Below are 26,406 nucleotides of genomic sequence, written 5' to 3'. Positions count from 1 at the left end.
ACGGCTCAATGGCTACAGCGTAAGGTTCTTCTACGTGTCTAAGGCACCTGGCATTTTAAGTATTTGGCCAATTCTTTCTCTTTACAGAGAAAAAAAGAATTTTATTTATTTATTTATTTAAGTTATTACTGGCAATTTTAGCCTGTCTCCTCTCAAATGCTAAAAATGTGATGACTGATTTTGCAGCAATAGGTTATAATTTTTGCAATAAAATGGAGTATGCTGTAGAGACAGAGACAAGGCAGAGTGAGGGAGCCTACTGAATCACTTAATGGACAATCCTGAGTGCTACATAACTTAAAGATGACAAAATCCAGTACCTGTTTAAAGAACCAAATTTTTAAACTTATTTCATTTTCTCAGATGTCCGTACAGTACTATACCCTCCCCAGATGACACAAACTATGCAGGCGTATGACTGCAACAAATAGTCATACTGGTTTAGACCAAGGGGCCACCTATCACAGTACTCTGTCTCCAAGATGACTCTGTGTGGATGCCCAGTGGAGAGTAGGAATGGAACAAACATATACTTTTTCCAAGTACTCTCCTAGGTTCTTCCTCTTGTCAGCTGAGGACATTTCCCAAGCCATATGTGGCTTGCCTATTTAAAAACTCTCAGTGGTCTATCTTTAAGGTACATGTCCAACTGAATCCGTTTTTGCATCCACATCCTTTAGCAAGGAGTTCCATGATTTGTGTACTGATTTTATGTCACATTTTTCTGTGTGTAAAATTTATTTGGTTTGCTGGTGAAAGGGGAAATGATTTTCATGGCTTATGACTCCAGTTTTTCCACTATGATCAGGGGATGGTGGCTTCTGCTGCTTGGTGAATAATCACTCTCCTGGTGAATATTAGGAAAACTTCCAAATAGAGTTAAAGAAGGGAAAAAAAAAAAAAAAAGAAGGGGTGGTGGGGTGAGGGGTCACTTAGCTATTCACACAGTTCCTTCTGCAAGTGAAGTCCACCATACAGAAACAGTATGTATTGTTTAAGATAAATGTTACTTTGTTTTAGGAATTGTTTAAGCAAACCAGATGGATGACACTCTTTCATAGGCCTTCACTGGCTGAAGAACTGGGACTCCAATACACATCCCGATATTTTGCAGCAGGTTGACTATTCTTTGCTTGAGGCAGTAAGGGCAGAGAGAACTGCAATGTGTTTTGTGCCTGGCAAGATTTACTCTTCCTAAAATTTACATCTTGGCTTGCTGTCCTGTTTTTCCTGAGTCTTGTGGGCTTTAAAGGGAGACTCTCCATTTTTCTTTCTTCTTTTTTGGAATTGCTCTTTGCACTACGATCATGACCTGAGCCAAAGAGGAGGAAAAACCAAACCCATATCAACTGCTAATGAGTTACTACTTAGTGGAAAAAAAGCACATGACTTTGGTTTCCTTCACATGAAGCTGCCGTACTGTGGCACAAACATTTCCTTTACTAAAGGACAGCCACGGCACAATTCAAAAGCTAGTACTAAAATATGGAAATTTCAGCCATAGGCACAAGACCTGTGTCTACTGATCCAGCATTATGATATTCTACTGACTCACATGAAAAGGTTATTTCCAACATTTCACATAATCAGATCATACATCCTTTTATGGCATGCTGATACATAAGACTAGCTGCGAACTGATGGCTAGAGCCTCTCCCACCAGTCACTGCAGAAGGATAGAAGTGCAGGATCAAAGGCATTATACTTCATTATTAGGCTGAGATTTTTCAAGCACTTTTCCATGAGGTGTTCACAAAGAGGCTAAAGAGCTTCTGGACTTTTAGTGTCTCAGCTAGGAAGCTCCATAAAACCTATTCTGATGTCCTCTGTAGTGTCAGCTGCATGTAGCTTTCCAGCACTATTGCTGCCTACTACCATCTGTCTTAAAGCTTTCAGTATCTTGAGATAGCTAGACTAGGAAACCCACCTAACAGAACTACTAAATTCTAATTGTTTGGTGTTTTTAGAATATAACAATAGCTGAGAAACCTTTTAAATATTGAAATGTCTTCTCTGAAGAGCTGGAGACACTTCTGCCATCATGTTTCTTTGTCTTCTGGGAAATCAGATTAAAGCTGGATGAATGGAAACTTCCTCTTGTGGATAGGATTATATCAGGGCACAGACTTTTTCCTGACTTCTGTGGCACAGATGTCTTTCTACAATTGCCTTCAGCATCATGGGTGAGTCTCTCTGGGCTAAAACACACAGAGGTCAGGACAGAAAATATTTTATCTATATACAAATTCATGACAAGATATACATAAAGATGACTGCCTAGAAGGGAAAATCATTACAGTTAAAATTCCCACTACTTTGGTCTGAAGCATTTCCTAAGAATCATATGAGAAAAAAAAAGTAACTTACTGTATTTCAAACTTCACAGAACCACAATTTCATCACAATACCTTAAGGAGACTAGTGTCAGCATCATGTAGCCACTATACCACTACCCCTCCTGAGCCAGAGAGAAGTACCCATCGTAGAAGCAGCAGAGGGTTACTTTACCATTGTAGAAGTAAAGAAAGATACTGGAGACACTTCTTTTCTCTATTATTAGGAGAAAGCCTACTATTTTCAAATTTGTGTAAAAAGTCTGAGCTGTAAGGTGCAAAGCAGGAGTGTGAATTATTTAGTGTGAACAAATTAATATACCTTCTTCCACAAGGTGTTTGTGGCAGGATCTGCTGCCATCTAACTAGCTAGTTAATTCCACTTTTTTCTGTTGCCCAACAACAGCTAAGTGTACACTAAGCAAGGCACAGAACATTTTATCCTATCAGTAGGTGGGTATTTATGAAAGTAGTCAACACTGCCAGTCTTACTGCCACAGGGTCTTACATGTCCCTATGAGAGTATCGCCTTCACGTTTCATTGCCAAATCACCAGAACCTAGAAGCAAAGGGAATGCACTGGTAATGACCTATGCACCAGCACCATGACAATATTGTGGTTTTAAGTGCATCAGATAGCAAACCATAATAAAACCAGTACATATCCCTTTTGGACTATCTGTGTCACCTAGTCATGCTAGGCCTTTGTTTTCTCACTGCTTCTAACTAACAGAATGGCTCTATGCTCTCCCTTCCTCCCAGGGCAGCAGCAATCACCCCTTCCTCAAGTAAAGCACCAGATCACTGCCTGTGCCCCTGTGAGTCCAGCAAAGCTGGGGAAAGGGGGACCATGTACCGAAGGAGGGAGTCTGGTGCTCTAGATGGGCTAGAGGAAGAAGGATTCTCTGAATGTCTAACATTGCCATTCACTGCACTCTCCACCATGGGATGAAGTGGCCAAGGACACCTGTCTTAGTTTGTGAGTGAATAAAAAAAAAAAAGATGCACAATGTCAGAGGAGTATAAAAAAGGAAGAGACTGGAGTCTGAGAGAAAACAGGCTTGGACCATTCTCTCCCTCTTGCTTTGTGAAAAAATGCTAGAAGTTTGTAAAATATAGTACTCTCCTACCTGAAATCCTTTCCTACTTGTTTGGCAGAGGCTGTAATTGGCAATTTTACTGTAAACAGTAGAAAAAAGAAAAATATTGAAACTGCATGTCATATCTCAGAAAAATAACAACACAATGAAACATCCAAATTTTGTCTCAGCCAGTTCAGACTCAGTGACTGGCTGAGGCTAGTAAGATTTGCAATAAGTAGAGTTACAGTAAGCAGACATCTTTGGACATCAAGCCAGATGACTAAAATACAGACTGAGGATAGCCAGTTGGGGAGATTAGGACTTCCTTTGTATCGAGCCGATTCCAACTCAGATCCCCACATCCAATTCTTTGTCTATTGACAAACAAAGGCTATTTTGAGATAGAAACACTCTGTACAACTCCCAGTGAAACTCTTCTACTATCCATTAAACTGTAAGTCAGGAAGTGAAGGTGCCAAAGGCAACAAGATGGTCTTGTTTTGGTAAGCATGCAGCTCTGCTCAAGAGCACATCCTCAGTCCTTGTTTCTGCTCCAAGGCAGTGGGACATTCAAATGGCACTGGACCAGTCTTCAGAGCAGGGATTATGTGGAGGCTGGAGCTAGGCTGGCAAGTCATGCAGCATCCTGTGTTCTTTTGTGTTTCTGTTTTACTGACTCCATGACTCTCTGGGTCAATCTCAATAAGTGTAGATGCTCTATTGAACCAGGAGAGAATAAAGGAAATCCACACCTGGAGAGAGCGGGGCTTAGAGAATACCACAGGGAAGTGGCAGATGCATGTTTGAATCCATTGAACTGAAGAAAAAAATAACAGCTGTCCTTCTTACTGGTAAACACCCTAATTGCCAGGCTACTGGAGGGGCTGACAGCTACCCATTCGCTTCTGGAAGTGATGCACATGGTTGCACTGTGTGTGGGGTTCACTCTGGCAGAGCCATAACAGACATCTCCAGAGCATGAGTACTATGTTGAACCACACTGGTCAAGCAACACGGGTGGGAGTGGGACAGAAGAGGTGGTGTCATCCAGTTAAATTTCACAGGTGATACATGTTCATGAGCAGTTTATCTGCTGGTGTTCACTGCAGGATAGCTGGCTGTGTAAGAACAAGGTGCTCTGGGGCATGAGAAGTGCCAGAGTCCCAGTACCCTGGGAAGCTGAAAGCAGTGTTGCAGCCTCCAGCGTGGTGGTGCCACTGCATTTAGGCAGCAGCTGAACAGGGGTCCAGAGCAGGTGGGATGAAAGTACCTGAGTCACAGCGACCTTTAGGCTAGAAATTGTTTTCTCTCAGGTACACGTAGAGCACCTGCCTTCACTATGCACCCTGCCAATATAACATTTCTTGAAGAACAGTAGGAGGGAGAAAAAGATTCTGAGATGTGTTTTACAGGCTGTGAGACAGTACTTCAGTTCAGATCTAAAAACACAATAACAAAGTAGTAAGAGCCAAGATTTTTTCTTCTTCTCTTCTAAGTAAGGCCAGTTCCAGGAAAGCCTAGAAGCATGTGATATGTTTTATTTTTACCCTTGGGCATGCTACACAACAGCTAGGAACACAGCTGCAGCTGGGGAAGAAAGTCTCCCAAGACTGCAAAAACATTAGTCAGTACACAAGTTCTTTATCAGTCTCCTCTTTCCAGGCAAGCCCTGATAGCTATAATATTTAAATGTACTTAACAGAACGGACACTGCCTACTCCAGAAGTCAATTATTAATGCAATTATTTGTGCCCAAACTTAGAGGCTCAGAGAGGGAGTCACTTTTTACTTCCTCTCTCCCTCCATACCACAGGTGGCTCATGTGTCACCTTCCTAGAAACCCTTTCACAAACCAACTATTTATCGATTAGTTTTCCAGCTACCAGAGTACTTTTTTTTTTCCTGGTTAAGTTCTTCAAGACAAAAACAAAGTAGTCATAAAGTAGAATAGTTCTGGCTGTATGTGTGAAAAAACATGAGGCAGGAATTTAGAAACAAGCACAAAGTTATTGCCAAAACGTACTGCTACAGTATGACATTGTTAGATTTTCAGCTTCCAAAGCGTGATAATTATCATAGAATAACAGAATCATTAAGGTTGGAAAAGACCTCCAAGATCATCTGGTCCAACCATCCCCCTACCACCAATGTCACCCACTAAACCATGTCCCTAAGCACCATGTCCAACCTTTCCTTAAACACCCCCAAGGTACAAGAGTACTTCTTGTTTAACTGTAGGAGAGGTCAGAACTGGAAAGAAATGTATTATCTGCCAATAACATGAGCTGTAAGAATTAGGAAAAAAGAAGTACCATGACGCTGTAATTAACACTGCTCAGAGATGTTTGTTGGAATAAATTAAAAAAGACTAAAATCAATAAATGCTGACATGGCAATGTGGAGTGAGGACAGGCAGCCTCCTGTTCAGGGCATTTCTACTTTGCTACTTTCTTCACAGATTAACTTGTTTTGTATATCTCTAAGTACTTGATGGTGGGCTGTTTCTTGGCTCTTTGGGTAACTGTGAATCCCTGAAGCATGACATTAAGCATAACAAATGTCATTGTTTTCCAATACTCTGTCCACAGCAACATTTTCAATGAAAACCCCACCAAAACCTCTACGAAACCCTATCCTTAAATTATCGGATTGAATAAAAGCTACATAAAAGCTTTTAGGATATTCCAGGAAAGTTTGTTCGATGTGTTCCTTTGTAACAGACTGACAGGAAGGTACCTCATTCTTCTCATGTGTATCAGCTTTCCTGTTTTCAAATACTGCATGTGGGATTTATTAAACATGCCTCTCTTCTCAGCATCTTTAACAGCTTTAACAGCTTTATCATTTGCTTTGCGCAATATCTCTAGCAATGCAGTTCTCCCGTTGTTAAAATGATCTTTTTTCTTGATCTTTAAGAAAATTTTCACATTAAACTCAGATTTACCAGCTATATTTTTCTCATGTTTCTAACATCTCTCATTAATTTTACACTTCTAATTTATACTGGGTCCTTCTGGGCTTCCAATTGTATTTAGTTAATATATTTAGGTTTTTACGTACCAAGGCATATTTAATGAATAAAAAACGTGCATTTACTTAAAAGTGTCTTTTTTTTATTTTTTATTTTATTGTAGTGACATCTCAGAACAGTTTTGTTTATGACAAAAGACAGAAGCAAAACCAAAATCAAAATGTTTCAATGATTGGATGTACTGTTGAGTATATGAAGTATCTTACACTGTTCTTGGGAATGAAGATCTTTTTAAAAAAAAAAACAACTTTGATTTAGTCTGGAGCATTACTGCAACAAATGTTTTCTCTTCTAGTTTCTCTGTTCCAAATCAGCACATTATTACAAATGTGTGTCTCCTATTGCCAACAGTAGTATATATTTATTTGTTCAGTTCTCTGGAAGTTGCCTCAAGTTCAGTTTTTCTCCAATGAGACTGTTCCCAAACAGTAAAGCCAAATATAATTATCTGAAGACAGTTTAAAGGAAAGAAAAATTGGCTCTTCCAACTGCAGGGACTGAGTGAAATTCCAGCCAATGAACTCTGTATTTATCTTTCTTGGAACGCTCACTTTTCTGGAGTTTAGGATTATAGAAAAAAAAAAAGACTAATTAAGATTTTAAGAATTAAAAAAAAAAAAACACAACAGATAATGTTTACCTTTTTCTACTGGGTCAGATTCCTGAAATATCTTATGTTGAGTTTCAGTGCCTGGCATCTGTGAGACACAAGAGAAACATAAGCAAATTATTAACAAGCACCAAAAGAATTAATGAGAAAAATGTATTATTAATAAGTCAGCCTCTTTATGGCTTGTTCAGGGAGTATACAACTAAGTTAGGACAGGAAAAGTTTGGTAAGGGTTCAATAATTAGTGGGAAAAGAGTTAATATGCAATAGGCTTTTTCTAGTAATTCAATATTTGGACTGATTTCCAAAAGCTTGAAAACTCAGCAACTTGTGTTCACATTTCAAGTTTTTGGATGCTCAGCATTTAAAAAAAAAAAAAGTTAAATTCCTTTTAGTGAAAGTAGGAACAAAACATTTGACTCCATTGTTTCCACCTAGAATTTTTAGGTGTTTGTCAACTATAACAAGGCCCACATTTTCTAAATAGTTACGTACAATGCTGAACAACAATAATGGAGAGGTGATATGTTCAAAAAAGATTAGAACATATACCAATTATCCTGGCATCGACACTTTAATAAAATTATTCCCATGGGGTAGTAGCTAGACCAGCTAAGACATGCCGAGTACCACATCTGAATGGTATGAAGGGACATGACACAGTTTATGAATAATGCAAACACAAGTATTTCAGACCTGGGGCTTGGTAATAATCCCAAAGTTAATTAGAAAATCTACTGCCTGTTTTCCTAGAATTACCTTTCCCTTTCTTTTCTCTTTACAGCACTTTATTAGACAGGAAACCACAATAGAAAATGTTTTAATGGACTTGGCAAAAATTGTGTTCAACAAGATTAGGAGTGATAGTGGTCCAGCCGAGGGAGTGATATACTAGCAGTTTTGGAGACTGAAGGGAAGCTGGTATAGTCTCCATCTCCAAGGCATATTTCTTGACAGAGATCTAAATGTATCAAATAATACATTCATGAGAGAATTATACTATTTTTCCTGCCTCAGACTTGTTGATGCTAATACTTCCGTATCTGTGGCATAAATTAGATACAATTGTCAGTAAAGAGCGATGGCTGTTCTGTATCAGTGACTTCTGGTGACAAAATTGTTCATCCAGAGTTACAGTGGTTGAAGTGTCATATATCATTGGTGTCTGATCAAAAAACAACACAACAAGTTTCCACTGGGATGAAAAATACTCACATTTTTGCTTTCATGACTTCTGTCCTTAGCAATACCGTTAAAATGATCTCCTGATGTTTTGTTTTCTTTCTGCACATAAAATAGTATGCAACCATTTTGATTAATTGGGGTATATTATAGTTATGAAAAAAAAAAAAAAAGTTGTAAATAAACATGATAATCACAATGCCAGAAGGAACATATGTAAGCAAGCTTCTCAAGATTGAATTCCTTATGCTGTTCTGCTCAGCAAATATTTATGAACCTGGACACAAACATGTCATACTGACAAGGGACCTCACTTCCTCCTCAATTTGGGAGGTTTATTTTTAGTCTGGGAACCTGGAGAGGCAGGGTTTCTCAGTAGTATTAATTGCCACTGCTCTGCTTTTCCAATGTTGGGCCTTCTGAAAAGAAAGACTGGCACAAAATACAAAAAGCTTGGGAAGCACTGGTCTATCATTGAACCAATGAAAACATTCATAAAGCAGCCAGCATTATAATGTGTATGCACATAAAAAGAATATTACCCATCAAAATATTAAAATTCTTTCCAAATGACAGTTTGCTTTCTCTAGGACACAATAACAGTGCTCCTATTTTACATATAAAGGCCACAAAGTTTTCTAGGCTGAACACTAACAGAGTGCAATTGAGGGCTATGTACAGCTCCAGCATGAAATTTTGTCAAATTTCTACTGTATCTGTGATATTCCATTATTCACCTTTCTCAAATGCCTTTAAGTACTTCTACAGGAAATCCATCAAGAACAGCAATGGAAATTTCTGTAAGTCTTTTTGATCTAATAACCTTAAATTAGTCACTGAAGAAGATCCACTTTTCACACAGACCCCAAGTTGTTATACCCTACAAGCATAGGCCTGCTGCCAGCCTGATGAGAGGAGGTAGGGCAAGAAAGCATGAAGACCTGAGAAGTACCAGAAGGCCCAGGACACTTGGCACTAATCAGAAAACGCTGCTAACTTCAGAGCCCATTTAACGTTTTCTTTCTAAGGTTTTCATGATTTTTTTTTCAATCCAGTGCTGGGAAATGTGCCAATTTATCATTCACATATGAATAAACTGAACTCCAAAGGTAGCATTATAAGAACAAACAAGATGGAAGGTACATTAAGGAAAAAATTATCTCAATACTTCCCCCTCCTCTCTGTACTTTCACTAACCCTCTGCTATCAGTTACTGTGCTGTGAAGGAGATTTTTCACCCAACTCACTACGCGTTAGACATCCTGTGACTAAAACACTCCTGGGAATAACATAACATCAGTACTGGAAACTCTTGCTTGGTTCTTTTGCGTAGAACGGAACGGGGCAGAAATTTCAAGCTGTGAGTAAACACTAGAAGTCAAAATCACTCTCACAACTGCTACATCTGACCGCATTCTCTTTCGATCTGTCATAACTAAAACTAGATTTAAAACTCCAAATCATGCAACTTGTCCACCAGCCCAGTTATCTGAAATGCTTATCAGCATGTTTTGAAAAGTGCTACAGGGTGTCACTTCAGTTTTATACATACTTAAGTACTCAGTCTTGGTATTATGGTTTCCTCTTTTACTGTTGTTTATGGTATTTATGACATAAACAGGAAGTACCAATTTACAGGAACTATTATTGTTGGATAAGAAAATAATACACTCACAAAAGTTTGTTTTGCTTATCTGCAGCAAACATTTTGAGTATTATACCAATCACAGTCACCAAAGAAATAAACATAAAGTAAACAAGAACAAAGTAAAATTCAAGTATTTTTTTTATTTTTCCTGAAACAGGTAAATACATGCTTCAGGAAAATAAAATGTCACATTGTCTTCCAGGGACAACACTGTAAAATCTGGGGCTAGATTTACCTACAAATTAGAAATAGGCAATGGGGCAGTCTTATGCTGATAGCACTTAGCAGCAGAATGATAACGTGCCTGTATGCATGAGAGGAGAACTTCTGAACACTGAACTGAGTGTCTGCAAAGTATAGCTGACATCAGCGTACAAATGTATACTTTTTGTACTAAAAGCTGATGTCCTCCTCACACTGATCTTACATCTGCGTACTTGTCTGCATGGCAGAACCTGGAAGGTAGATATTTGCCTTTCTTTGAAACTAAAACGCCGCTTTTTGGACAATTTGGGTTAAGCTATTTAATAATAGTATTGTTCTGCACTGTTCATTTGGACCTTATCTCTACAGATTATACGGGTGCTTTATAATTATCAGCTACCTGATTAATTTGTTAATTATTATTCTCACCAACTGAATCCCAAGCTTCTTCAAAATAGATCCTATTACACGCTAGTTATTCTTTCCTAGTGGCATTCAGGTCAGAGATGTGAACAGCCAAGAAAAATTCATAGCATACCTTAGTGCCTAGTTTTTGCCCGTGTGCAGGAAGATCACAGGAGTCTGAGCTGTCAGAAGTTTGACTGCTGTGAAAGACGAGCATTGTTGTGCTTAATTTCTGAGTTTGGTAATTGCAAACTGTATTTTGCAGCATTAATTCCAACCATTACCAGGTGTTTTCTGTAGTATCTCCAGTTGTAGAGATATGTTTTCTACATGCCTGTCTTCCAGATCCACATTTTAATTTTACAGCTAACCTACAGCTAGCTAACCTGCAAAAAGTGGGTGTCATCTTAGAGAAAGCTTGATTATTGGAAGAGATCTGATCTATTGAGTTGGCATCTCCTTTTTCTACGCAGCTTTCTTTTAGTTCTACTTCACATACCTTATCCCTCCCCTCTCCTAAATCCTCCCACAGAACATCATCCTCTTTGTTCAGAGAGAACCTTCTCTTAGTTGTCTGAGGATCCATTAAGATCTTGTGTCTCTCTTTATTTAGCACTTCCAGTACTAGTTGTGAATCTCATCTCTTAATTTTTATACCCTGGGCACCTAAAGTTAGATGAGATAGATCCAACCCATCAATGTTTCCCCAGAAAAGAAATCTATTAAAGTTTTATTCCCAAAGAAATGTCCATAGGGCTACAGGTACAGCACATATATACCCACCTCACACAAATCACCTCCACAACTGATTATACTGTCACTCACAGTCAGTATTGGCACAGGAGGAGCTGATCATATTTAAGAACTGTATCATTTGGTCATTGTACCTTAAATTACCCTGAAATTATAACCTTTGGCTAAATGGAATCACACTAGCATCTTCCACGGTTAGTGAAATTACATATACAAAAAACTAAAACAAGAGACTTTGTATCATGGCTAGATGGCTCTGCAAAATGTAAGGTGGAAAAAAAATGATTCAAGTGATGCAACAGATCAAGCTCTGCACCAACGCAGTTTATTTTCTCCTCAGGAGGGCCACCTTGGGTGGATACAGAGCTCTATTTCCAGTCATTAAGGTTTGCATATGGAATTTGTATATATACAAAGGACTGTTAAATTAAGAAGTGTGAATATTAAAAATCTAATGTTAATAACACTTCTAACATTTACTTGGGCACTCTTTACACAGTGTGGAGAACACACAATAAATTATGGTATATCTTTATAGTTCTAAGTTACCTGGAATCCCAGTATATATCAGAATTGAGGACTTCAGATTTCACCTTAGTTTGCTGTCTCACTACTTTCTCTTGTTCCTTCAGGCACAGATAATAAGAAGACACACCACTTATTTAGTTTACTGCTTTAATGAAAGCCATTATCAAATTTACTATTACTGTAACCCTATTAAGTATTATGTTTTGTCACAGTAGGATAAACAGAGGCAGGAGAAAAGGCCTAGGAGGGATTTTCCTTACCTCATTATGAACAGAGTAGTTCAAGAGAGCATCACAGAAACGCTGTCCTATTGACTCTAAGTCTTTCATATCAAAATGGGTGCTTTGTCTCCAGCCTGCAACATCAATAGGAGCAAGTCAGAAATAGAAATGTCAGTCATCCTGCTGACTGTGAGCTGTGGTGTGTCAGGATGGTGGCTGACTGCAAACTCACATATACATATCACTGACAAATGCCAGAAAGTTCTATGACTGCCAGAGTTCATACAGATAGCATTACAGATCACTCACTGTTCTGCCCATATGGACAAATATATCCACTCAGAGTGGATTAACTATGCATTATATTACTTTCAGCACCAACCGTATTTCTTTATATCGAGGATTTTCTTCCCAATAACTGATTCCCATACAACTATTTTAGTTACTACTTTATAATTTGCAATTCATTAATATTGTTGCTTCATGGTAGATATGTAATAATGCTGGTGGCGGCCTGAAAGGTCACCAGGTGCATGCTGTAGTTTTTTTTTTTTTTTTTTTTTTCCAAATCTTATATTCCATCATCATTCATTTCTAACCAATAAGACAGAACACCAGCAAGAGTTGGTACCTTAAGCTACCGCTTTCCCTGAAAAAGCAAAAGTAAAGGTCTTATATGATGATTCCTACTGAATAGCTACAGGGAATTGTCTCACCCAACTTAGAGCCACAAATAGAGGCTTCCAAAGTGTAGCTGTTGTTGATGCCCATCTTCCACATTACAACTCGACCTGTACCTTCTTTGCTCTTTCGTACTCTGAAACGGCAGTCTGGGAATGAGAACTCAAAAGACAGGTACACTATTAGCCTTTGAAGTAAATAGGAGGATGCAAGCATTTCATTTTAACCCTGTAAATTTTTTTATATCCTATCTACCAGGAAAATAATTGTGTTTTCACTCTATTCACCTTATTTGAATATTGCACAGTATAGTTCTGGACAATCACTATTATTACTGGTATAATGGAGATATAGATGAAACAACAGAATAGTCCTTCAACTAGAAGTTTAATTTACTTTAGGGATTTCTGGGACTTCTGAGCTTATTTTTTACATGGCTGTATTTACCCTTTCTAAATCTTATAAGAATACTGAACAGATGAGTTACCACAAATCCTGCTATATACCAGTGCATATTTACTAAAAAGTCAGAATAGTTCTCTCGTGAGTTAACAGATCAACAGTTTGATGTAACAGATCTGGAGCTCACAACCACCTTACTATCACTGATATCTGAGGAAAACAGCATTAGCTACAGGTATGCAGTGAAATCTAGTAGGTTAGCTTGTGTGTTGTTTTATTACTGAACATTTGCCACCTTTCTGGTTCAAAAGAAGCTTACTCCAGTTAGATTTTGCTGGAAAATTACATATTTTAATACTAATAATTTCTTTTTTTCTTTTTTTTTTAAATTGAAATATCTTACACAAACACGGTGATTTTAACACAATTCTCAGCAGAAAACAATTCAAAAAGATTCAGCCTAGAGTTTTTTTTCTTCTTTAGCTTCTTATTTACTTGTTTGTTTTCAGTTCTACTATATATTACAAAGCTGTACTTTATGTATGAATAAATAATGTTTAATGTTAGTTTTTCAAATTGTTAAAATAATGTTACTTTGATATTCCTTTTTGATTCTTTTAAAAATGTTAAACTTTGTGACCCAATTCAGCACAACACATTTTGGGATACTGGAACTTCAAAGGAGTTAAAATTTCATTTTTCCAACATTTCCAGTTTTAGCCAACTGAAGATTATTTTACTAGGTGAAGTGCGGTCTCTAAGCCGATAAGATACCCTTATAAAAAGCTTAGGGATCACAGTTGGTGTTTGAAATTTCAAGTGAATAATTTTCTGGTCTGGCATGTGCTTACCTTCTCTGGGCAGTTCTTGCTCAGCAAGAGTGGAAAGGCACGTGGCTGCAAGTCCGGTGCTTTTGGTTGCTGCTCTTTCTCACAACCATACATGAAGACATTTTGTTTTCTGTTGTGACCATGGATGTCACAATACAGAAAAATGTCACGTTCCTCCATTACTCTGTAATATGGAACAACACAGAATACTTTGCTAACATGCGGGGGGTTTTTTCCACCTCAGAAGTACTAGTTTGAGCTAATATGATACGCTGAAGCTCATGTTTAATCTGAAGTGCAAGAAATCAGTAGGAGTTTTCTATTCTGAGTGCTAAGATAAACATTTAGAATGCTAGATTAGAGGCAGACTGCTCATCTCCTCCAAGATAAAACACTTGTCACTGCACAGAAATACAGACATGACTGTATGCATCAGCAATCTTTGTCCATCTGTTCATAAGCTTTCACAGCTTAGCTATCTTCATGAATTCCAGAGCTAGGCACCATCTTTTAAAATCATGTGTTCACAGCTTTATTTATTTATTTATTTATTTGCATATAATTTCTTCAATCTCCTACTGTGCAGTGGCTGCATGGTGTTTTTTTTCCACCCTGTCTTTTCTCCTCTTCTCTTTTTTCCCTTCTTTTAGCCTCTAACTCTCAGGTTCAGTTATATGCATCCACCTCTGTAGATGTGTACTACAGCACGTTGTACAGCTGAAACCCGCTGTTCTTATCTGCCGTTCTTTTGCTGTGGTACATGTGATGAATAATACACGTTGTACAATTACAAGACTGAAGCATAAATATAAGTGGCTCAGAATGATGTAGTGAATACTCTTTCCCTTATTCAAGCTGGAGTCACAATTTTTATGATGTGCCAAGACTCTGTAGTGTGTTATCACTAAACTAGCTTTTTAAAATAAAATCTGTAGGTGGATATATTGGGGTTTAGCAACCCCCAACCCTGATGCCCAATTCCTGTTGAAGCAGGGTCCTACACAGAAGATGTCATGGCACTACAGTGTGTCACCTGGGGCTCTGCTCTGGGCAGGAGTTGGAAATCCATGGAAGAGCTCAGAAGGAAGCAAAAATAAATTTATCTGTCTGACTCAGCTGACTGAATCTGAAGGCCAGAAGCACTTCACCACACCTACTTGATTTAATTACAGGGCACTGTAATTAAATGTGCAGGCTGTTTTCGTACAGTAAGACAAAGGCAAATTCTCATGGAAAAGAAGAAGAGGGACAGTGCTCATCTCCTTTAAGTGAGGGATATACATGCTGAAATATATACTTTTAAGAACACAGATCTTATTTAAAACAGTCTGTAACTGGCACTGGATGGAAAGCATTAAATGTACTAATTCTGACTCTTTTTTTTTCCCCACAAGAGTCTATTTGTGTCAGTTTGTTACAGAAGTTAAAACAAAAAGATTTACTAGCTAAGTTCTCTAGCTGAAGATTTACTTTAATACCTGAAGATTTAATTTTATATCCAGAGTATTTATGTCTATGTGACTTTGGTCTGCCTAAGAAATCAAACATATTTATAGTAAAACATACAGCAAACTTGACAGTCTTTTCTGTCAAATAGACAGCTGGGATCTATTCTCAGCCTAAATTCATTCAGGGACATGGTTTCATGCCAGAAAAGAAAATGAGAGAAACATTAGGACTTTGATATGAAGATCTTGGCAGAGGATAGTGGGGAGAAATGTGGTGAAAATGCTTTGATGAGAACTCTCACTTTGGAGATACAGGTTGTAACCAGGAAGGGGAAGAAATGTTACAGGAAAACCTACAGAATACTGGAGAAAAAAATAGCCCACTCTGAAATAAAACTGAAGGGAAACTAAATAGTCAGAGAGGCTTGGGTACACACCAAAGATATAAATAATACCAGAACAATAAGTGACAGAGAAGTCACGCTAAGCGAGAGACACTGGAAAGAAAAATAATCTATTTTAGAGGGAAAGAAAATGAGGTTACCTTCTGATCATGTTTCGGGTATACCAGATGGAAGGATAACATTTCTTCACCTTGGATCTGTATTTGCGGTTTAAGTCCTGTCCAGTTAAAGAGCAGCGATGATTTCCCACAATCACACCATCTGGATTTAACATTGGAACCACTTTGAAGACAAAAGTGTCCCGGAGCCGTTGAGCTTTGTCTGAATTGCCAAGAATGTAATCCAGAAATCCCTTCATTATCCAGGAACTGTTGGTTTCTCCTGGATGCACTCTCGCAGTTAGTATCACAGCCTTCCTCTTTGTGTCGTTGCCACTTTCAGGAGGGTTGGTGATAGTTAAGACATGCACTATGTTTCCTGCCAGGGAACGGCACAAGATACGAATCTTGCAGAACTTGGACCTCACTGGATCTTTAGAGATGTCCACCAGGTACTCCTGCAGGTTGGAGTAGGTGTAAGGATAGCAGTGGGCAAAATAGCAGGTGTCTCTGTCATGAGGAAACTGGAACGTCCAAGTGAGTGAGAAATACCGACGTCCACCTTCGCCCACATTGTTTTTATAATATTTGATTTCATTTCCTGTCCTTCGCCAGCCAACACTGTGCTGCTTAGCATCAACTTCTGAGTACAACAGTGGCCGCAAACCATGTTTATACAGGCTGTTACGCTTGGTAAAGTTGACAATGGTGAAGCGATACGGCACCCCTGCCTGAGTATTGCTGACTTGGAAATAGTACCACTGCGTGTGTCTGTTCGTGTAGAGGTCGGTGCGCAGGGTCAGCTGGTACTCAAAGTCATTACTGGTAGGCAAAAGAAGGCAAACAGTTATGATGCTGGTTAGCACTGCAGCGTGATGCAATGTCAAGTAATGCAGGCTGCCATGAAGAAATACCCTGTGGTGAACCAGGTGCAAATCTCGCAGATTTATACTGTCATATATTAAAGTCTACAAAGCTGCCAGAGAAAGATGCCTACTTGCACTGAGTGTGTCAATAATGCAACTGCTGTCTTCCTTAGGACTTCTAATAATGACTAGGACTTCTAAAAAAGTTCTCTACACGATGTTTGAAAAGGAGGTGCTGAAGAAAAGCTGTGTGAATTTTGGTGGGTGATTATTGCCCACAGAAATCATTCAGTGCTATAAAATGGCTATCAGATAATTTCATGTGAAGGCTACCTGGAACAACTTTTGAAGCTTCTTCAGTTAGCGTAAAACAAATGACGAACCCAGAGAAACATAACCTGCTCAGAAACCAGTAGCACGCAGCAGGCAATAACAACTCAGATAATAACACTGTTGTAATAAAAGGAGGAAAGATTATAAACTTACACTTTAACCACCTTCTGCAAATTCCCACTCTCGAACCGTGCTTCAAAGATGAGCGTGTTGTCCAGTTTCTGATGGAGGACCTGCTTCATGGGGCAGAGACCTCTCACTCGGGAATACATGAAGCAGGAGTCTGTGTTAGCTAGCGGAAGGAGTGGAACAAATGTCTTCAGTTTCAGCCTGAGCCATTTTAGGGAATACATGCAACTTTATGGAAATTCCTTCTAGAAACAAACAACTGCATGTAGCTGAGCTTCAACACATACTTTAGATAAGCATAAAAGAAATGACGTGGAAGGTTTTGTTGCCTATTCCCACTCAACTTTATGGATTTTGGCCAGCCTAAAATCTGACTGTCTCGGAGGTGCCTGTGTGTCTGTGTGTGAGCTTAGAGCAATTCATATTCTGCACTTAGGCAAAGCAACTGAGTTAGGTGGAAGGACTCGAAAGACTCAGCTCCTCCAGGTCCTTTTACCAGTCACACTGACAAGTTCTCTCCTCAGAAACAGTATGTAGCTGACAACTGTTGCCATCAGTTTATTTTTAAATCTCTATTGAAATCTTCTAGCCTAGAAGTAAAAAGATGACCCAGACCCAGCAGCAGTTAGTTTCATATTTTAAGTGATGTTTTCACATCACATTTAGCATACAATTTGAGCCCAGATCTCCTTTTGCTCTGTTCTGCTACCTTTTCCACTGTTCTTCAGATGAGAGGCTCACAGAGGCATAACCCAGCTTTTTACTACAACCTTCATTCCTGTTCATTAAAAACCAGAACTGCTAGAACAGCAAATTTTCTGGCTGGGAAGTTATTTAGGTTCCCGAATACTCTTTGCATAATTTTATTGATAAAGGATCCTCTCTTTACAGAACCAACGCACGAATTACTTCTAACGCTTTTTTGCTTTCTCTGTATTGATGCTCTACGTAGTGGCAAAGCTTTTGCCACCAAGTTGTAGAAAAATGGGGTAATCAAAGCTTCTTGCTACCTCCAAACTGTACCCACAAAATAAGAGAAAGAAGACACATCTCCTCTGCTGAAAACCAGGAGCCCAGAGATCCTGCTGCAGAACTCAGCATCATGGTGCTGGTGATTCTGTCCTGACCCACAGAGCATGAGCTATACTCTCCCGTAGCTGTAGAAGAGCTCTGACAATATGACTCAGAGAAGTTATGCAAAGCTGAGATTTCTATATGGCATTTTTTCATTCACTGAATCACACAAAGGATGTCATATTCTGTGTTTTGTTCTTGGTTATTTAAGTTACTACAGATCCATAGGGTTTTTCATTAAAAGAATTGTTAAGTCTGCTGGTTGGGATACCCACTTGAATAATTACTTTCTGTTTAGCTGAAATCTATTCACAATTTCTCTACCCTCCACTTCCTGTTTAGGCTTAACATTAAGGCAGAAAAATGTTTCAGCAGTTATTCCAATGAACCTGTTTGTGGAAACATCTGTATCAGACAAGTGCTATAGAATGAAATGCATGAACAAAATCTGAGTTGTTTATCATGGTATTTTGATTTTTTTTTTTTTCACGAGGGTCACCACTGGATTGTTTTTTTCTCTCCTAAATCAGATTTTAGGAGGGCCTGCAGGAACTCAGCAGCAGGTAGTTCCTTGCATTGCAGCTCCTGTTGAAGTCAAATTCAGCAGGGATCAGGAGAGTGCAGCTGCTGCCTCCCTCAGGATGCGATGGCTCATGACATGCCAGTCAAAGTGTAGCGCTCACATTTTAAATCTGCGTAAGGTGTCTGCCCTACCTACAGATGTCCTCTGTACAAAGAATGTTAGGGTTTTAAAAATTATGTTTACTGCTATATAGCTTAGATAGCAAAGCTACCAACCTGGAGGTTTCTGTCCCAGAAAGTGGGAAGTTACATTTTTAAAGATTGACAAGTAATGAATTGTAACAGAAATCACTGTCCTTGTTTTTAAAAGGTGGGATGCAGGGATTCAGAGTGTTCCTCTACACCTTGTACCTTACAATAGGTTAGCAGGTCTAGTTGCAGAGGACAGAGGTTCTTTCCCAGCCACACAGCAGTTATCAGTTTTCCTGGTCAGCAGTATGACTTAATTCCGATGGAGGATTACCACATGGAGCAACCTACTAGTGATGGGTAATATTCCCATTCTGCAGAAATAGCAAATTTCCAGATAAAAATTGTTTCAAAATACTGGTACTTTTTAGCATATTGCAAGCCTTTACCAGGCGTGTTGACCTCAAGAATGATGTCAGCATCCTTTCAGTTTTGCACATTTGAAACTTTTGTGGCCACAGCTAGTTATCCTAGAATTGCAAAACTATTATTATCCCTTCTTATCTATGCACAAGTGGCCCAGGGCCAAAATCAACAACCGCCAGAAGCTCCAAGTTCACTCAAGGCAATTGTATCAACTTAGTAAACACAGGGGGGAAAAAAAAAACAACAACAAATAAACCTCTGTTAATCAACAGGTGATGGTGGAGTAGGGCAACCAACCCCCTTCATTTCTGTCCAATTAATCCTTGCCAGACTGTGGTGCCTGTAATCAAGCACTGATCCAGTCTGGTCAGGTTTTGTTCATAAGTCTTGGCTAAACATTTATTGCAGACAGGATAATAAAATTTCTCCCAACACAGACTTTAGTGGTGATCCTGCAGTTATACAGCTCTCATCTTTTTTACTTTCTCTTTTTGGTTGGATGTTAAGTAATCTTTCTCCACTCATATTTTATAAGCAACACATTTTAGCTGTTTCATGCTGTTATTCACTGGGAACAATGACTTGAACCGAGCTGGTCTTCTGAGTTTATTAACAGCATGAGCAGAACATATGGCTGATGAGACTGCTGTGTAACTAATTTTATTCCTTATGTATAGGAAAAGGATTTATTGCCAACTGCTTAAAAAAAACAACAGAAAATCATATTGATTTCATTAGGCTTTGCATTAGGTTCATTAAGAAGATAAAATATTGGCATCAAAGAAGGTGCTTCATCTACCTACAGCTGACAGCAACATTTCTCAGGGTGTTCTCACCTTCTTCTCCCAGATAAACCACAGTGCCCTTGTCAGGAGGTTGGTATGGTGGCATCATCTCCAAACCTGTTGGAGTGTACATCGGCTCAGGGGTAGTGGGTATCCAATCTGAAAAAGTGATACACAGATTAACTACGAGCAGGAGGACTGTATTAGAATCTTCACAGTATGAAGAACACATTGGAAAGCAGTTCACTCTGTTTATTCTGGTTACACATAAGGGAACAGGGAGCCCCCTTTATGAACATCATTTTTTTGATCTGTGAACAAATCTCCACTATAACTCTAAATAAAAAGATGTATCAGTCTGTGCATGGGCTAACTTCTGCCGTGCAAACCTATCTCCATTCTTTGTACAGATTGTTTGCCCCGCAATTACTCAGAATTCCTGTACTGCTCCCTATAAGCAGTACCATTTCTTAATGGTACCATTAAGAAAACAGATGCTCCAACTACAGAGTGAAGTCACTGATTGCTGACTACAGAGACACTGCATGGCTACAATAAAGTGTCCCCCTGGAAATTGCAGGACATTCACCTGGCATGTCAAAGAACTGTTTGTTGAACCCTGACTGATGGTACATTGTGACAGTTGGCGTTTCCTTCCTGAAATACTCACAGCAGTCTCATCTCATTTCATTGAAGATATTGGGATCTATTTTCATAGACAACAGAACAGAGTCATAGATGTCTCAGTCCCACCTCTGTGCATTTCTGATTTCTACTGATTACTTCCAAATCACAATTGTTTGTATTTATAAAGCACAGGAACTGGTCAAGTGTTCATCATCTCCTAATAGGTTTGCAGTATGACTTCTGTACAGACTGCATAAAAACAGTTATTAGTTGGTATTCATATGCTTATGGTTATATAACCATATATGGTTATGACATATGGTTATATATGGTTATATGACCATATACGGTTATATGGTTATGGCGATGGCTATGGTTATAGAACCCTGAAAGCATGGACATTGCTAGTAACAGGCCATACAATTTGTACTGAGTTTGCAAGACCTCTTTGCTGAAGATTGTCAGGCTTAATCTGTCTGAACTTTTCTTCGTCTGTTTGCAGCTTTGTTTCCCTTAGTTTAGCTGTGACAGTAATCTCTCTAACCCACCAGGTACATGGCTAATGTGCTTTACTATTGTTCATTTTCGTGTAGTATTTTGTGGGCTTATACAGACAACAGCAACAAGCAGCTACCCTGCGCACATCGAGATATTTGCAACTCCAACAGAATTATGTAGCGTGCGAAATACAGGTCTGGTCCAATAGCAGACAGAGGCTTTGGGAAATACAGGCCTGGTCCAATAGGAGAGGCTTTGAGAAGTAGAGATATAGGATGTGGTACAGGAGTACTGTCACGGGACAATAACAGACATGGCACAAGTTTGGCACTGGAGACCCTATTAACAACTCTCCTATTGTCACCTGAAGAAATGCAGACCTGGAGCTCAACAAAACTCATTTTAGGGGCAACAAAGAGAACAATGAAATAATATCTAACAAATGTAAAGGATACCATACATACTAAATTCAGATCTAACATGGAACTGCAGACCAACACAAAAGAGAAAGGTGTAAGAGCCAGCAATCAAACATATAAAAATGACCCCCCAAAGTCATTTGATTCCCAGAGTAAGGAAGAAGATATCATCAATATGAACATCATATTTCTCCCAGCAAAGGACTCCAGAGGCTGACAGTTCACAACAAGCAACTCCTCCCCTCCACCAGAATGAAACCACTGACCTGAGGACCTAGAGGAGCAGTGGGAAGGGGAGCTGGAGAAGGATGTGAGTTAAGCATATGCATAACAATTTTAACTGCACTACTATTCTTTCTTCATCTGTAGCAATTAGATCTGAACTAATAGTGATTTCGCTCTTAAGATTTCAGTTATACTAACAAGAAATTCTTGGCTGTATTTATATGTAAGGTGTGCTTCCCCTTTGCCCACAAGCAAGATTTTGAGCATACCACAGTAACTTACCAATGTGCTCAATTCTGTCCCTGATGACTTCACATTGGTTTGGCCAGTACACCTGGGAAAACTGACCTACAGGTGGTAAGTCACACAGATTCGGCAGCTCCTGAAGATGGGGAACCTCTGCCTCTGAATTAGATGGTAGCAGAATCTGTTTTGCCCTTGGAAAAAGATCAGCACAAACAGAATCTGTAAGAAAGTGAAAGAACCCTTACATCAGTCTCTTTTGTTCTTTCAAGTGGAAACAGGCTGCACAGATTATCTACATGAAATCAACATAACTAAGCATGGCACAATAAAATTACATCCCAGTGAAATGTAAATGCAATGTTCTAGCCTATAAATCACACTGAATTTAAAAGTAGCATTGAATTAATTCATTAAACCACAGAGCAATGTAGTAAGAAATAACTTACTTGGGTTCCTGCAGAAAATGATGGCACCTGTTATTATTACTGCTTTTATTACTAGCATATTATGGTAAGGTCTACAATCTCAATGCCTAAGCCAAAATCTGTACAGTGCAATATTACACAAATACAGAACAAAGCTTACTCCTATAAAACTTATCACACGGTGTATTCAATAATGAGATAGCACTGGCTAGCATGACAGGAGAGGTAACAATCTGATGGTATCGAGAATTTTGTACATCTCCCGAGACATTTGGAAGAGGTGGGGGGAGCTTTTACTTGTCCACAAGGAACCCTGTCAAGTCATGAGAAGCCACTTGAATGAAAACATGACAGGCAGAGAAAGGGTTTTGATAAAAACCTAGTAATTTGAAGATTCAGACTGGTACTGTGTGCTGACCACTACACTGGCCAAAGTTAATTACTTGTCTTTGCCACAGGTATGAAAGATTCCCTTTCAAAGCTTTTTCTCTGTCCTTACTACGACCCACTTTGGACAGACCAAAAGACAGCAGTTTGGCTTCATGGAAATTTTATTTTTTTTAAATTTGTTTTGGGTCTGAATCAGATACCAGCACCCACAGGACTTATTTTACCAGAACAAAAATAATAATCAGCTTAGATCTGGTTTCTAGAACTACTTCTCCTCACAACAAGCAAAAGAACACCATAACAAACAACAGCTCTTCATCTTAAGGATCTGTTTCCAAGCATAGATGATACTACATGTGAAACATACATAAACTAAAAGCAAAACTGCTGAACCCATCTTTAAACTCTAGTTAGCTCTTAACTTTAACGGATACCTGGCTACTAAAATACCAAATCAGTACTTGGTGATCAAGGGCACGCTGCAGGATGGGACCGAGATAATCACTCACCTAGGTCAAGAACCATAAAGTGTGACTAGACCTAGCTCCAATTTAATTTACAGCTTGACAGTTATATGTGTACCAATATCTCTTCCCTTCCCCTTTCTTACCCACAGTGGTCTTACAGGGAAAATGTAGGGAAATAACTGAAAGGGTTCTAACCTGTAAGAACTGCACACTGCTGACTATCTTCTGCCACAAAGGAGCTATGGGAGTCTTCATCCTAAAAAAAAATAAAATACTAACATAAAATCAAAAGTCCATAGCAGGACAGCTTGCTCCTTCTTATTTTCAGAGAGAAGAGAAGAGCTACCTCTGCTTTGGTGTACTTTATTTATGGCTTGAAAAATAATTGGGCCAAGTCTGTATAGTCATTTACAGTGCCATTATTCCTGGCTGCCTCTCACAGGAGACATGCTTTAACTTAGCCTGTTTCCCCAGTGCCTCTCTTGTGCAGTACTCGTATTCGTACTGTTGGTTGAAAAGGTAGAAGAGAAAACTAACATAAAACAAAAATGTTTGGTTTTCAGCTACATTAGCTAGCCCTCTGATCCAGCTCATCATACAAGTCCGCTAACATAAGCGCAGGAGAGGCAATGGAAACCAATAGCCGCAGTCCTTTTGGTGGCAACGCAGGTATATGCCACAATAATCCCAAAGCAATAATGACTAGGACAGGGAAATGAGGAACCTGATAATCAGTAAACAGAGGTTTAACACTTGGCAAAAATTAAACAGGAACCACTCTGCATCCAAGCTGCACACGGACCATGAAAAGCAATCAGCTATCCTGGGTTAAATTTGAAGCATATTGGCAAGGCAACACAGGGACAACAGTGTTTGTCCTCTGCTCTGTGCTTAACACAGTGTTTATTTCATGTTCTTTCAATCTAGCCCCCTTTCATTAACACCATATTCAATTAAAAAACAAATTTCCTTCCTGTAATATGAGCGTCGTTAACATCCAATCTATTTCACAGCTGGTAAAAATACTCAGCTTTATTTATTGCTGCCATTTACACTTACTGCAGCTGCAAATACAAAGTGATTTCTAAAACTCTGCTAGTCCCATAGCTGATCAAGGGCTTGATTTTTACAGGTGAGGAACTGCAAACAGTTCACAAAACAAAGCACAGATTTAACTAACATGGAGGAGGTTTTACTTTGCTGACGACTGCTGTCAGCAGTACGCACAGAACTCCTGGGGAGCTTAGGGCAGGGCTTTGCATAGCCCTACACCCAGCGCGGGGCTAACATTTAATTTGCAAGCACGCTCTGTGATGCCTTTCAGGTAGAAGCGGTCTGTTACTGGGGCTATTTACTGCCTTCCTTCCATTTAGCCCTTTACGAGTGTTCAGCACCCGGCTGCTTTTAAGAGCCCAGAATATTTTAATTGTCGTCGATGTCACGGCAGCCCAACAGTCGCGACACAGCAGAGCTCGGAGCGGCGGGGCCGGCCACCTCTGGAGCAGCCGGAGGACCCTCGGTACCCGTCCTCTACGCGAGCTGCCCTTGCCTGCTGCTGCTCCGGGCCTTCTGACATGCTCCCGGGGAGCGGCCGCCGCCTCGCACCCCCGCACCCCCCGCTGCCGGCTCCCCGCAGGGCCGCGGCCGGGGCCCGGCACAGGGGCGGCGCTTCCCCGGCGGCCTGGGCGAGCGAGGCCGCGCCGGGCCCGGGCGTCCCGCCCCGCTGCCGCTGCCATGGCAACCGCCCCGCTGCGCGCGAGAGCTCGGCGCGGCGCGCGGCCACGGGCTCACCGGGCCTGCCCTAAGATGGCGGCGCCGTGTCCCCACCTGGCGGTGGCTGGGTGGTGGTGTAACGCCCCCTGAGGAGCCCGTTCCGGCACCGCGCGGGGCTGTGCGTGGAAAAGGGCGGTTTTTGGGTAGTTACCCTCTGCCCTTCACGTCAGGGGGCATAATGAGCATGAAATATTGCAATAAAGTAAATTCAGTGTTTACCTATCTCGTACATGCATATCAACAAGTCAACAGCTTATGTCTCAGTCTCCTGTTAGCTGCAGTCCCTATAAAAGTCTCCGAGAAAGGAGATTTGAGCCATCATGTTTTCCTGCTTATGATGAGTGAAAACTGTGTTTAACATATGATAAGCACCTCTAGCGTGCTACTGTGGGCACCAATAAACCACTGCAGCTTGGGCAAATAATGGGAAAACTCCTGAAAGTAGCTTGAAAAATGATTCTCTTTTGTATGCTGAAAAGTAATACTGACTGATCACTATCCTGATACTTTCAGAACTCCTTTTTTGCTGTCCTAAATTGCCAGATGAATGATTAGATTTACTTCCCGTGTATCAGCACCAGTCTCTGTAACCTAACCGCAACACAAATCAAATAAAATCAACCATGTGCTCTTACTTCAGTTACTGACTTTTATTTCTGTCACTGCCATACCCATCACCGCGGTCAGAGCCATGTTGTGTCGGGTGCCATGTTTCACTGAGAGGCAAGGAGGCAAGGCAGTGAGGGACAGGCAAGGAGGCAGGACAGGACAGAAGGCAGAGCCTAGAACGTAAACTGTGCCATAAATCCATCCTGCCCGCTGGGCAGCATCCTCCCTCACAATGAAATGAAATGTCCCCTCAACAAATGCGAGGTGCTGAGCTGGCAGTGCACAGCCTAAACCTTAGCTTGGGGTCTCCAGGAATTTTTGGGTACCTCCAGTGAGAAGTTACATGCTGTTATATTATTTTGTGGGGAAAAGGTTTTGGCAGCAACTTGATTTAAAATGTCTTTAAGCTTTATTTTACAGATGATTTCTCCATCTCGGTGTTAATTTGTTCCTGAATGAATCAAGGATGCTAGGATTTCAGGATGAGTGCATTAAAGCTTTGTTTGATACTGGAGAAACCGTTTTTCACAAATAGTTCATTTG

At 39.9% G+C, this 26,406-nt stretch overlaps 1 protein-coding gene across 1 annotated transcript; it reads right to left on the bottom strand.

Annotated features, from left to right (window-relative positions):
* Nucleotides 1-6,854: 6,854 nt before the first annotated feature.
* On the bottom strand, nucleotides 6,855-25,057 carry AGBL3 (AGBL carboxypeptidase 3). Its single transcript, XM_050708311.1, has 14 exons — nucleotides 25,031-25,057; nucleotides 23,677-23,737; nucleotides 22,236-22,418; nucleotides 20,236-20,343; nucleotides 17,213-17,351; nucleotides 15,903-16,682; nucleotides 13,932-14,094; nucleotides 12,714-12,840; nucleotides 12,037-12,131; nucleotides 11,798-11,874; nucleotides 10,629-10,695; nucleotides 8,272-8,340; nucleotides 7,087-7,144; nucleotides 6,855-7,001 (listed from the first exon to the last, which is right to left on the bottom strand). The coding sequence occupies exons 1-14, from the start codon at nucleotides 25,055-25,057 to the stop codon at nucleotides 6,994-6,996; spliced, it is 1,962 nt and encodes a 653-aa protein (XP_050564268.1). The 3' UTR covers nucleotides 6,855-6,993.
* Between the last annotated feature and the right edge of the window lie 1,349 nt (nucleotides 25,058-26,406).

Source organism: Cygnus atratus, chromosome 1 (assembly GCF_013377495.2).
Source record: "Cygnus atratus isolate AKBS03 ecotype Queensland, Australia chromosome 1, CAtr_DNAZoo_HiC_assembly, whole genome shotgun sequence".
Classification (NCBI taxonomy): Eukaryota; Metazoa; Chordata; class Aves; order Anseriformes; family Anatidae; genus Cygnus; species Cygnus atratus.
The sequence above is the reverse complement of the archived record's forward strand: the minus strand, read 5'-3'. Positions and strand labels throughout refer to the sequence as shown.